The following is a 14,123-nucleotide window of genomic DNA, read 5'->3' as shown; positions in this document are numbered from 1 at the left end:
GGTCGTAGACGAATTAGTGTTGATGCGTGCAATATTGTATATCCCCAAGGGGAAACAGAGAGATTGGTGTGCATAAGCAATGTCTGTGCTATCATTTGTAGGCGCTTAATAGCAGCTTCTGCAAGACCATTTTGGATATGAACATGAGGAACTAGATACTCTACATCAATCCCCAGTGACATGCAATAGTCATCGAATGTTTTCGATGTAAACTCTCCAGCATTATCAAGTCGAATAGACTTAATGAGATGGTCCGGGTAGTAAGCCCGTAGACGGATAATCTGGGCTAGGAGTTTAGCATAAGCAGCATTTCTAGTGGACAACAGCGCGACATGTGACCAATGTGTCGACGCATCAACCAATACCATAAAGTATTTAAAAGGTCCGCAAGATGGTTGAATTGGTCCATAGATATCCCCTTGGATTCTTTGTAAGAACGGAATGAGTATTTTTAGATCCTTTGTGTAGGATCTTCTCGGTCCTAATTTTCCTAAGGAACAGGCTTTGCAAAATGAGCGAGGGGCCTTAGAAGCAACCAATGAGGATTTTGGTTGGGCCTGAGCGTCTGAAACGTTATTCAAAGAAAAATTGGTGACTACATCACCAGTCACGGTGTTGGGACCATGGGAAGTGGCATCTATGGCTCCATGGCTATGGGGATTGACATCCATGGCATCATGGCCATGTATGACGCCTTCAATAGCGTTGTCAAGGGGGATAGAGGCGACCCTAGGGCCACTAAATTGACACATAAGCTTCTCTAAGCTGCGCTTTCATCCGCAATCATTAGAGGTAATGCAAAGGAACTCTTTTCAGTTCTCAATATGCATTTTCGCTTGGAATCAGTTGGCTCTGATATCTTTAAAGCTCAATATGGTTCGATTTGCCTTAAGAACGTAGAGAGCTTCTGCGACATTAATCAAGGTGCCATTTGGAAAGAGGAATTGGGCCATTTCATGTCCTTGAACTAATTCTGATGGCCCAGCCATCGTAGTCACAGAGGAGTATGTAGGCAACATCTCCAAGAATAATTGCCTATGGCAAAGAATGGTGTGCATAGTCAAACTATCCGCAAGACATTGCAGTTCTCCAGAATCCATTCCTAAAAGAAAAGGCTCATAATTAAAAAGGAGTCATAATGAAAAGAACTCAACTTTTACTAATAAGCCAAACGGAATTACTTCATTGTCTCTTTAACTAGAGACAATCTAATCCACGAAGCTAGCTAATGCAAAATAATGGTAGTCATCTAACTTCTTTCGGTAACTCCAAAATAAATGTGACCAGGTGAGTAGAGAGATGTCGGTGGAGTAAACACTACCAGAAAATTGATCATTTACGGCGCACATTTTACGGCGTGCATTCAATGTGCGCCGTAAATGAGTATCAATTACGGCACACTTCTATGTGGGCCGTAAATGATGTATGAATTAGTTCATTTACGGCATGCTTTTGGAATGCGCTGTAAATATCTCTTTTCATTCACGGCTTGCACAATATGCAGGCCTTAAATGAGTAATCTAGAGTCTTTTACGACGTGTTTGTGAAAACGCCGTAAAAGAGTTCGTGAATTTTGCGATTAGCGCGAAATTTTTTAGCTTTTCCCTCCTTCCAGTTTTCCCAACTTTGCCAAATGCTAACTCGATAAGCGAACATGTTTCTTAAAAAAAGAAAAAGAAAAAGAACTGAGATAAGAGAAAAGGCAAGAACGAGCGGCGGAAGACGGTTTGCTCCTAATCTACATTGAGAAGAGTTGAAGAGCGGCCGGATCTACAAGATTGCAGAAGAATCGAACTTGCTCAAGACGATTGCACCGCTATCCACCACTAGATCTAGAAAAGTTCCCAACAAGATTGCACAATTTCAAGAATGCCCACCGCTTATTTCTGGGTATGATTCCTATATGTTCTTCCTAGCAATAATTGGAAATTTTTGTTCTCTATTGTTTGATTTTGTTGAAATCTTAAACGACGCTCTCAAAGCTCAAACTGACAACCAACTCAAGAAGTCCCTCTTTGAACAACGGAGGTCCTCTTCTCGAAAATTCATTTTCATTCGCTCTATAGTATGTATGCCCATTTAGTTTTCATTTTGATTTGTTTTTGTTTTCAATGGTTAGGCGGTTGATTCAAGCAATTGATGAGATGACCCTCTGCAGCCGTGGCTTGAGTGAGTACCACACTACTTAATTTGTACTCTCCTTTGAAATCTAGTGGTTTGGTTCAAATTACGTTGTTTAATTTCTCAATTTTAACTATTGCAATCAAAAGATCCCGTACTTTTGTTATTAGTACTGATTTTGCATTTATAGATTTTTCTGTATTCCATTTGAAGAGATTGACTTGAAATCTCGGTATTCTTTTACTAATATATATGTAGCTTAAATTGCTTGATTGAACTATTGCTGCTCATTTATACCTAGCTTTGAAGTAAATGACTCATTGTGTGTAGTTTGCAAACCGTTTCAAATGTACAGCATCTAGCTACATCAAACAGATATATGTAATCTTTCATAGTTTTTTCAGCACAAAAGAAAATTCTTTTTTTTGAAACAGTTTCGATCATCCAAATGGAACCTTATGTTTTCCTCCAACTCTCTCTCTCTCTCTCTCTCTCTGAAAGGTGTATCAAGATAAGTTCGATCGTAGTTGGGAAATTCGGAGGTTGATATCCTACAATATTTACAATTCGTGGCCTTTCTTTTTGATCTAGAGGTAAAGAAAGATTTCTGTACCTTTGAATTCTCTCTCTTCCTTTCTTGAATTTTTAATATTTCTTTTGTGTTTGGGGACTGCAGATTGTATAGGATGGAGTTTCTCCAGTGAGAGTACTTATCTTAGAATGAATATATGTGTATTGCTATGTTGCATTTATCTTAGACTAGTCTAAGAGTGAATATATGTGTATGGAAATATGCACTTGCTTTCAAAGGCCAGATTGTTTGTGCCACCATATTGATATAAGCTTGTCTTTCTTTCCAAATACCCATTTGGCAACAGGTCATGTATATGGCAGCTAGCTCTTTAATTAGTATATTCTCACTATAGCCAATGAAACACAAAGTCTGAGAGTGCCTTATCTTTAATTAGTATATTCCCTGCATACAAAGTCTGCATACAAAGCTAGCTCTTTAATTAGTACTTAGTAGATACAAAGTCTCCTCTCTGCCTCTATTTGAAGTCTAGACGTCTATTTGATATTCATTCTTAGGATTTCCTTAGTAGAAATTATGGGGGTTACTGTATATTAATTGAGAAGTATCAATTAATCAACCATTATTTAAGGTGCTAATCTTCTTTCTTTTCCATGTTTCCTTTCCTAACTATCTAGAGAACTAGTCATAGCAATTGGTCAGCCTTTTAAAATCATGGGGAGGATCTAAGTAGGGAAGACGTCCAGACTTCAAATAGATGCGGAGAGGAGACTTTGTATTGTAAGTGACTTATCTTTTTCCTATATGTTTTGTTGTTTTAAATATTTGTGATAGCATTGATGCCTTTAGCACTAGTCCTAGCAATTGCAGGTTCTGTTTATATCCTTGTCCTATAGTGATCAATTTGTTTGATCAATTTGTTGAGGTCATAATATCAAAATAACAGTCATAATTAATATGTGCTTACTTATTCCATAGAAGCAACAAAGTGAAACGCCGGATGCAATATCAAGGTCTGATGTTTGGCTTCGTGCCTATGAAGCAAAGCAGAAGAAGGGGTCAACTGAGGAAGCTGTGGATTCAGAAATAGTGGTAACAAGCATCTATAGTAAAATGTTTTTGTTCAAAGTATATAATATATATATGTACTATTCTTACATTATTACCTCCCTGCTCAATTTTGTCTTAGCCTTTGAATTACATAAATATTCTCAGCACTGATCTTGCTATATATTTGTTCATTGATCATGTGATGAAAACTTTGTGCTTATGTATTTAGTTATGTATTCTTTATATATGTAGAAACAAGTGAAAAAGTACAAGGAAGAAGAAGAAACAGTTTCTGGACTGTCTTCTATAAAGAATGATGTTGTTGCAAAAGTGCTTGGTCCAGATCCACGAGGACGAGTAAGAGGGTATGGGTTCGGTGCACTACCTTCAAAAGTCAATGCTCAATCACATGTAAGTAATAAAGTCACAATGTTAGAGAATGCTCTTGCTGCTCAAACACAAGTGGTAGACAAATTGCAAGAGATGGTGAGAGGCCTTTGTGCTCGGCTAGACCAAGGAGGAAATAACAATGTAAGTTTTGACTTGCATTAGTCTCAGTACATATCTTACCTCTTTTTGACACATTTAATTAGACTATTGACTGCCTTTTTTTTTTTTTTCACTAAAGGAACACACTATTGCACAACAATCTGCTACTGAGATTGGAAATAGAAAACGTAAAGAAAATCCAAGTGTTACAAATACTGGTAGTAATATAGCACAGAGCAAACAGAAAGATGCAAGTGTTAGAAGTTCTTATAATGAGACAGAAAATGGCAGCCCAATGCATCAAAGTTTTAATGGAAAGAAACAACTTTCTGGACAAGTTAACCCAAAAATAGTCCACAAGACAGATTTGGGGAAACAAGTGCAGTTGTTAAGTTGGTTTGCTAAAGAAGAAGTAGTTGTTGCATGTGCTAGCATTATATCAAAAGATCCACAAGTTGAGGTGCATCATGTTCCTCTTGGCCATGATTGCTGGAAAGTATCGGTGCATGAAGTTTTTCATGATATAGCCTTGTATCGCCCAACAAGAGAGTTTAGTAAACTGTATGCATCCATAGGAAGTATGATTGCATGGCCTATCAAGTACATCAAAGTGAATTAGGCATTTTGGAGGTAATTGCTTCTATTTGCTTATGATGCATGAATTGTTGAATTAGAACTTTAGCTTCATGTGTTTTCCTTGAATGAAAATTAGATTTCATTGCTCTCTTTGTGTTTGTTTTGGTTATGCAGGTAAAAGTTGGCATCAAACATAATATGAAGATGTTCAAAAGGCCACAGCATGGATCACTATAGATTTATCTTTTGCAATTAACAAAGACAATTCTAATCTAAGGTGGTCTCTAATAATCTAGAATATTTTATATTTTAGCATGGTGATGATAGACTGTTGGTTTAATTAAGTTGTTTTTATACAGTACTAGTGTTGCATATTCATTTATATTTGGTAATGTGATACTTGCAGTTTGTTATCTCTCTTTTTATCTCAATAAATTGTATAGATTTATTTAGATTTTGAAATGGTATCACAAAATTTACAGGAAAAAAAAATCGGTGCAAATATTACACGCCGTAAATATATCATACGACCACATTTACAGCGTGCTTGTTAATCAATCACGGCGTGCTTCTGATATCAATTATCAATTACGGCGTGCTTTTGAAATCAATTACGGCGTGCTTTCTTATTTCAAAATTGAAATAAAAATCTCTAAAACCCTTTTACGGCGCTCATTTTTGTCTTTTACAGCGTGCTTCTGAGATCAATCACGGCATGCTTTTGAGATCAATTACGGCGCACATATTTCGTCATTTACGGCGTGCTTTTATATTTCAAAATCAAAATTAAGAAATCTAAAACCCTTTTACGGCGCTCTTTTATGTCTTTCACGGCGTGCTGGGGGGGTCTTTTACAGCTTTCTCAAAAAACGCCGTAAAAGAATTTTGTCTTTTACGGCATGGCCATTTACGGCGCGTTTTTGTGTGCCTTAAATTGTCTTTTACGGCGCTCTTTGTGGGCCATAAAAGACCATTTTTCTGGTAGTGAAAGTTTGCTTACGTACCACTTATCTCAAAACCTTCCTAGACATCAAACTTACTTTGGATGAGCCTAGTTTGACGAAAGACTAAACCATTGGTATTTACTACAAAAATCATATGGCAATTGCCTACATCTCTTGGAAAATAAAAAGACTTAATCAAAATCGCCAGTTTCTTGGCCTTTGAAGTCTTCAACCCTTAGAGTGAGATCATCATCTTGATCTTCTTGCTCTATGTAATTTGCTTCCCTTACTTCACGATACGTCTTGTACGCGTTTGCAACATTATGGGATGCTTTACAAGCTTTCTCACAATGTCCAGACGCTCCACACCAAAGATAAGCATCATTATGGTTAGGCTCCCTTGATTGAGGCGCCTTTGGGGCGCGATTTTGACGGCCATTGTCCTTGGTGGCGTTACCACCATGGCTGGAGGCTCTGCCTTTCTTTGTCTTCACACGTTAACCTCCATGGTTCCGTGCACGCCTATCTTGGCGATTTCCTTCCTCTTGGGGCAAGAATATGGACCAGAACGTCCAGAATCATCATTAGTCTTAGGGTTTCGCTCCTTGCGTACTCCCTTAGTGTAGAGACGGGGAAGGTAGAGAGAGTCTTCTCGATCAACATCGTATCAGTGATGTTCTTTCCACAGAACTCCATCAAAGACTTGATACGAAGGGCTTCCGAATTGTAGTTATATAATTAAGTACAAACTTGAAATCACAGAAGCGGAGGCTATGCCATCTCACTTCTAGATTAGGAAACAGGGAGTCACGAACGTTGCCAAATCGCTGCTCGAGTTCTACCCATAGCTTTCTAGGGTCATCTTCATTGAGGTACTCATTCTGGAGCGCGTCATTCATGTGCCTTGTCATGAGAATGATGGCTTTTACTTAGTTTTCCTCCATAATAACTCTATTCGCTTCCAAAGCGGCAGCTTGTTGAGGAGTCAGCACGTTCTGACTTGGCTCTTGGATCGTATCTAGGATCCCATTTGTGGTATCCTGCGCCTATTGTCTCCAGTGGAATAAAGTTCAACTTGTTCAGGTTACTCATCCTGAAAAACAACAAGAAATTAAGGTTAGTTTCGGAGAAAAAAATGCTACTACGAAAACATATAAAATTTCTAAGCGTAGTCGCTCTCAAGAAATTAGGGATTTCTGAGCGTAGTCGCTTCCAAGAAATCTGATTCCAAGAGGTATTAGATTAGATCGAAACAATGATGTGTTTGTGGTCGATCATAACTTCTCAACAAACTCTATGTTTGGAGGACTCTACAAGCTCCAAGCTTGGAGTGAGCACGAACCCCCACAATCCGGCTTTTGGTCTCCCCTATGAAGAAGAAAGGGGGGTAGAAGAAGGGAGGCTGCGAGTCCCCAAGAAAAAGAAGAGAAAAAGAATAAAAACGGGAACTTATAGAACTTTTAAAACATACCTCAAAAAGTGTCGAAAAAATTGCAGGAAAAAGTCGCTGGAAAAATTTGCTGGAGGTAGCAGCCAGAACTCGGCGGTGGCCGAATGTGGTCGGCGCTGACTGGTAGCAAGGCTAACCCTAGGTGAGGGCTGCGCATGGGCTGTGCAGGTGCTGCCGAGTGCTGCTGAGGGGTGTTGTGGAGTGCTACCGAGGGCTAGCGAGGTCAGCTAGCAGGATCTGTCGAGGAGCTGCGCGGAAAGCTTGCAAGATTTGCCGGAAGTGAGGCTATCGATCTGTTGATAGCTGTCGACAGGGGTCGCAGAGGCGCAGTGGGGCGCGAAGCAAGCAGGAGCTATCGGTGTGGGTGTGCAAGGGTTGCGCGGGGGCTACGTACAGGGCTGGAGCGAGGCTAACCCGGCCGGTTCAGGGATTTCAGACGGCCGGTTCAAGGCGATTCCGACCGATTCTTGTGGTTTTGCCGCCGATTCTAGGCTTCTGGGATTGAGGGCTTCCATATGTGCGGCGGTGGTTGCTAGGTTTTGAAGGCTATGAAATTAGGGTTTCAGAGTTAGGGCTTCGTGCTGATAACGTGTTTTAGGGAATCGATATTTGAGAGAGAATTTGTTGTGCTTTCATTGATAATAGAGGGCTCTTTATATAGAAGATTACAAGCATAGAGATAGAGTTGTACATGAAAAGATAATAGTACAATGATTGGATTTACTTGTACAAGCATAGAGATAGAGATATCTATGAATATCTCAGAGAATATCTCTAACATAAACTCTATTACAACTTGTACAAGTAACCTAGAGTTTGGGTCAGACACATATTCTGGATTTACTTGAACATTTGATTAATTATTCATCTTCATAATTTAATAATGTAACATGTCAAATTGTCTGACAAGAGAACATTTCCTTAAAAAAGTGCTCCTTAAATAAAGTAGGGCTGGGCGCGGTCCGGTCTGGTCCTGGATTTGTGTGGACCCGAGATCGAACCCGACTTATCGGTCTCGGTTCGGTCCTAAGTATTTTTCATTCAAAAACTGACTGGAACCTGAACCGGTTATATTTGGTCCGGGCTTTCAGTCTACTGGTCCTGTGACACATAAATACACCAGATTGAAAGCATGCCCAGATTTCCTACTTCTGCATTCTGGGAAATGGTCTTTTCCTGTTTTCCAACATCTTCTTATGGCAATGCAACACAATCACAATGAAATACATAACAGAACTTATGATTACATTATTAGTTTATTACACAAGACATTTCATGATTATTCATACAATGCAACATTGCAACTGAACTCAGACTCATGAATATCACTATACCAGATGTCCAAAACCAGAATAGCTATAGTGCAGAATAACAAAACAGCCACAAGCCCATAATTTGTCACGCCCCTGATTTTTAACACAAATAAAAATCGATATATAATCCCATAATTACATATGCATGATCGTTCAACCATCAATACCAAGCACCTGGAAACTTTTTGCCCTTTAAACTACATACGTATTGATGCCTTGAACCCACTATGTCAATATTGACCTGCCCACAGAGTCATATATTACATAAGCTTACGAATTAAATTGTCAACAACAAAATAAAACGTAAATGCTCCTCAGAGTTTACTACATAGCGGAAGTCATAATAATGGCAAAGCCAACCAAATTTGCTTCCTACCCGTTCTGCTGCCAACAAGCTACCTCAGCATCAGCCACGATTACCCTGACCTGCAGGATTAACCCCTACACCGTTTGAATAGTGCACCGGGTTGTCACACAACAAACCCGGTAAGCTTTTGCAAGCCCCTATGAGTAACTCAAAACAACTCACACAAAATCACGGGATAAAACCCGCACGTTTCAATCAAGAAACCAAATCACGCTTTTATTTCCTGTCAAATCGAAATAAAATAAAGCAACTTACACCTTGGTTCCTTTTAAAACGAAACATAGAGAACAACTCACTCCTTGGTTTCTATCAATTGTACCAAAATCGTACCATAGAAAACAACCCACACTTGAATTCTATCAATATAACATAGAAAGCAACTCACACCTTAAATTCTATCAATTGTACCATAATTGTACCATAGAAAGCAACTCACACTTGATTTCTATCAAATATAACATAGAAAACAACTCACACCTTGAATTCTATCAATCGTACCATAGAAAGCAACTCACACTTGATTTCTATCAAATATAACATAGAAAACAACTCACACCTTGAATTCTATCAATCGTACCATAGAAAGCAACTCACACCTTGATTTCTATCAAATCTAACATAGAAAACAACTCACACCTTGAATTCTATCAATCGTACCATAGAAAGCAACTCACACCTTGATTTCTATCAAATCGTTAATAAGGAAAACAACTTGCACCTTGTCCCCTTAAAAACCGTTAATAAGGAAGCAACTCACACCTTGTTCCCTAAAAACACGTAATGTCATGAGTTATCAATAACTAATTCCCGTTACCCCATGAACTACCTATATGGCAGACAGACTAGAGCTCTAACTGAAACGTAACCACTCGTCCGGCCAAAGACGTGATTACCTAATATTCTGCCCAAGGTCATAGACCTTCGTTCCTCGGGCCTCTCTGTCCCTTGGAGCAAAACGTTAAAGCAGTCGCACAGGACTCAAAAACATTACACAAATCTCAACGCTTTCAAAACAATCGAAATCAACATTTCCATAATCATTGTTTTCCGAAAAGCCATAACACAAAACAATAAAAAGCATAATTCATGCATATTGTTTTCATACCCAAATCTCAACACCTTTCAAAACAAATCGAATCAACAATTCCACAATCATTTGTTTTCCGAAAAGCCATAACCCAAAACAATAAAAAGCATCATTCATGCATATTGTTTTCATAAATCCACAAAACCCACAAATACATATATATTTCACGTAAATATATATATACGTAGTCATCCGCTCAGGAATGCCTACTAATACCAACTATAGTTTGCAGTTAATAAATAACTCTCAAAACGATAAGGGTATTCCGTTCATAAATGAACATTGTGAGATTACTCACCTCGAAACTCCCGTTGCGTCTTCAATATAGAACAAAGCAGCCAATCCACAAAATAACCGTCCAAATACTTCGTCAAGTACCTAATCACATACGGTTTCAACTTAATAACAATTCCCAAACGATTTAAATCTGAAACCCCTGTTTTGAACTTAAATCCCCAACGTGGCAGGTGAAACCACATCCGAGACCCCCCAAATTCTCTGGAACACTTCCACGATCGATATGTCCAAACCACAAGTCGATCGGACGCTCAGATCCTCACGGATCGAATAAATCAACCGGTATGAAACCGTAAAAATCATAACAAATCCATACAAACTCCAAAACTTTCATATTATATATCGAAACGCTCGCATCGATGAGTAGAAGATATATAATACCAGAAACAGTTCCTAATATGGCCGGAACGCCGCCAGAACGCCTCCACAGTCGGTGGCGCACCACCGCCGGCCAAAACTCAATATTTCACAAAACTTCCATCATCAAAGATGTTCATCTAAGCATGCTTGTGAATTTTCATAACTAGCTTGAAGTCAGAAAACAAGCATAAAGGGTCGAAAACTACCTCACAAGCTTTGAATTTTTGCTCAATCTGAGTTGAACTGATTTCCACGTAAATCGATCCAAACAAACACCATAGATCGATCCAGAAGGCTCCCACGAACCCAAAGAAGGAAGCTTGAAGCTGTGCCGTCGCCGGAGCAAGGATTTCCGGCCGGGTCCGAAAACCTCAAACTTTGCCTCCATGTAGCACAGCCGTGAAGGAGAATCGCTGCTAGAGGATGCCAGAGGGAGGAGCGGACGGCAACGACGAACCGATCTGGAAAGTTTCACCGCCGGAGTTCGCCGGAAAATCTGGGTCGGGTCCGCTGGGTTCGGGTCGGGTCAGACGAAAAACTCAGATACTGAAGGTGCAGCCGAGAGAGAAGAGAGAGAAGGAAAGTTTCCGGAAAAGGAAAATGGAATTATGAAAGATTTTCCGGAAATTCCCTATTTATACTAAAATGGAAACTTCTTCCAATGACCATAACTTCCTCATACGAACTCTGATTGGCACGTATCGCATGTCCACGAACTCGTATCGACTCACTCTACAACTTTCGGGGAGGAAGTTTTCAGAGAATCTCAACGTATCAAAAGTCAACCTTTGCGCCACCCCTAAAGTCATATTTTCCGAATAAAAATTCGTCCGAAACAGTTCCGCTCCATCCACGAGCCACGAAACCGTCCAATAACCACAAATTAGATTCCAGAAAATCCTCGGAAAATAAATATGAATTTCCAGGGCATCACACAAGTTGACTCACATTGGCAAATTACAACAAGTTATAACTGAAAAAAAAAATAGAACAAATTGAAATTGTCCAATTGAATTAAATCAATTAATGACCACGAAGAATTACAGTTCAATAAAACAAAGGATTCAAGAACTGCACAGGCCATGCTTCAAGACCGGTTTCCAGCAGCAGCAATTCACATTGGTCCAAGCCTTCCACAGAAAATCTGCACATTGGATTTCAACAGAAATTCATCACAATTAATGCTGCTATCATTTGGATTTCAACACATTGATGTACTTTCAGTCAATAGAAATTCAGAAATTCATACAGATCACATCACCAATGACAAAACAAAAAATGTATGAACAATTCACAACCTTTCCATCAACAACTTATCAAATCATGAAAATTACACATATCCAAAAGTCTATTACAGAACATAAATCAAGTTGCTCAATATGTTCCACATCACATCAGAATTATATAAATGTAGCACAATAATGAAGCCCTAACATGAGGAAAAAGAGAATTAAACCAAGTTGGCCATCCATTCAGTACTCCAGGGATTAAACCAATTTAACAAGGAAGAAAGAAGAACCTATAATGCTTAGTGCACAACTAAATCCTGTCATGAAGGATACAAATGTTGTAACCTGTTGGGTGCATCACGAGTATGAAAACTATGTGCAAATTTGTGTATGATGTGCCCTACTCCCAAGTATAGGAGGTCAAGTTTTAGTAAAGGGAAAGTGAGAGTATCGTATTCAAGGGATTGAGTAACTCTACCCTAACTGGATCACCATGAAAAGAAACCTAGAAAAACACATGTGAGTCTATCTTTTTACAAATTAATAGTCTCAGCCAATTGGAAGCCAAAACTATCAATAATGATATTTACAATGGTAAGTGGTGAATCGGCTTGGTTGATTTTAATTATTTATAAAGTAAACTACTAAGTTGCATAAAAATAAACTAAGCTAATAAAAACAAAATATAATAGAGACTTTGATCAATGAGATAAATAGGTTGTAAGGCATCACACCTAACCTCCTTTGTGCCAAATCTAAGTAACCAAATCTAACATGCTCATGCCAAGATGGACTCCCCCTCGGTTCTCTTGATTATCGAGTAACCAAGAAACAATTGTACTAGAGAATGTATTTAAGCTACACCTTGATTATCGGACATAACTCTCCTACAAACCTTTTAGTTTCTACCTATTCCTTGATTATCGGACACAAGTAAACCTATGTAAATGCAAGCTAAGATCCCTTGATTATCGGACACCTAAGCCACATCCACATGATAAGCCCAATTGTAAGGACCCAAGCAACCTTATTTGATTATCACAAGATTACCATGTCTACATTTGCAACATGCTTTAGTTTACTAAGTTTTTCAAGCCTAGCATACTTCCATGAAATTATCAACACTTACCAACCTTAGGTGACAAATCTAAGATGCATAAATGATGAACAATTAAACTAGCAAAGTAGAAATTCATTCATGGCATGATCCATATTAAATTTAACTACATAGTTTGTACACAAATTCGGCTAGGGCTAAACCCTAGCCCAAAATTTATTCTACTCACAACCCATATTTACATAAATTAAAGCCATAAACTTATAAACCATAAATTAAAGCCATAAACTTATAAACCATAAAGCCATAAATTAAAGCCATAAACCCATAATTTGAGATTTAGAACTTACTTAGAACAGACTGTACAAATGAATATTATATATAAAAATTTAAAACTTTTTTCTTATTATATTTCATACATACCGGTCGGTTCGGTTTCCACGGTTTAAGTACAAGTGAAACCAAACCAACCCAGTTCATAAATGGTTTTGTTTGGTATTAAACCAGCTTTTAGTTTTCAAAGTTAAAAAATCTTAACCAAACCATATTTATCAGTCGGTTTTGACCAGTTTGTACCTTATTTTGCATACCACTACTTTTGGCTCCACATTTTTTGCAAAGTAGATACCAATTTTCAATGGGAATCACTGCCTATCCTCCAAATTGAAGATTAAACGGCTATGTAGTATGTACTAATTTGCAATGGTGGTTTCCTTGATTATTTAGGATGTACTTTTACTACAACGTGGATTTAGAGTTAATTGTTAAATATTAAAAATTTAATAACTAAATTATAAACCCAAACAACATGAATATAGGTTTAGAGTGCCAATCTAATTTTAAAACTCATAACAAAATCTTAAACTCAAACGTCAAAATGGTAAGCAATTCTAAGAGACAGTGGTTCTGGTTAGGTTGCTCACAATGGGACCAATTCAGCGTGCTTAGTCTAAATCTGTTTTGGGTCTTGGGCATAGGACTAATCTCAACTTCTTGATTTTGATGGGTTTCACATAGGAGTTTGAGATCCATACACTTTTGGTTTTTTTTATCATTTCCGCTCTAGCCCAATTCAGGTTTTTCATTTTTCTACTTTTGATAGTTCTTTTTAGCCAGTGATGACTACACATCTTTGTCTTCGATATTGACATTAAGAAGCGGGGGTACTTGGCTTGTCAACTGATGTTTTTATCTTCTTCTCTTTTTTGACAAAAGAAAGTTTTGTTGTTTATTCCCAACAAAAATAATAAT

At 38.3% G+C, this 14,123-nt stretch overlaps 1 protein-coding gene and 1 long non-coding RNA gene across 2 annotated transcripts; both read left to right on the top strand.

Moving 5' to 3' along the window:
* The first annotated feature begins 1,662 nt into the window (after nt 1-1,662).
* LOC133741094 (uncharacterized) lies at nt 1,663-2,595 on the top strand. Its single transcript, XR_009861600.1, has 3 exons — nt 1,663-1,890; nt 2,120-2,169; nt 2,556-2,595. It is a non-coding gene; the product is annotated as an uncharacterized LOC133741094 (long non-coding RNA).
* An 809-nt stretch (nt 2,596-3,404) lies between these two features.
* On the top strand, nt 3,405-5,005 carry LOC133737628 (uncharacterized). Its single transcript, XM_062165149.1, has 5 exons — nt 3,405-3,433; nt 3,632-3,745; nt 3,956-4,234; nt 4,332-4,802; nt 4,943-5,005. Exons 3-5 carry the CDS (start codon nt 4,133-4,135, stop codon nt 5,003-5,005), a joined length of 636 nt encoding a protein of 211 aa, XP_062021133.1. The 5' UTR covers nt 3,405-3,433; nt 3,632-3,745; nt 3,956-4,132.
* Nucleotides 5,006-14,123: the final 9,118 nt, after the last annotated feature.

Source organism: Rosa rugosa, chromosome 3, assembly GCF_958449725.1.
Source record: "Rosa rugosa chromosome 3, drRosRugo1.1, whole genome shotgun sequence".
NCBI lineage: Eukaryota > Viridiplantae > Streptophyta > Magnoliopsida > Rosales > Rosaceae > Rosa > Rosa rugosa.
Note: the sequence above shows the minus strand (reverse complement) of the source record. Positions and strands in the feature narration are given on the sequence as shown.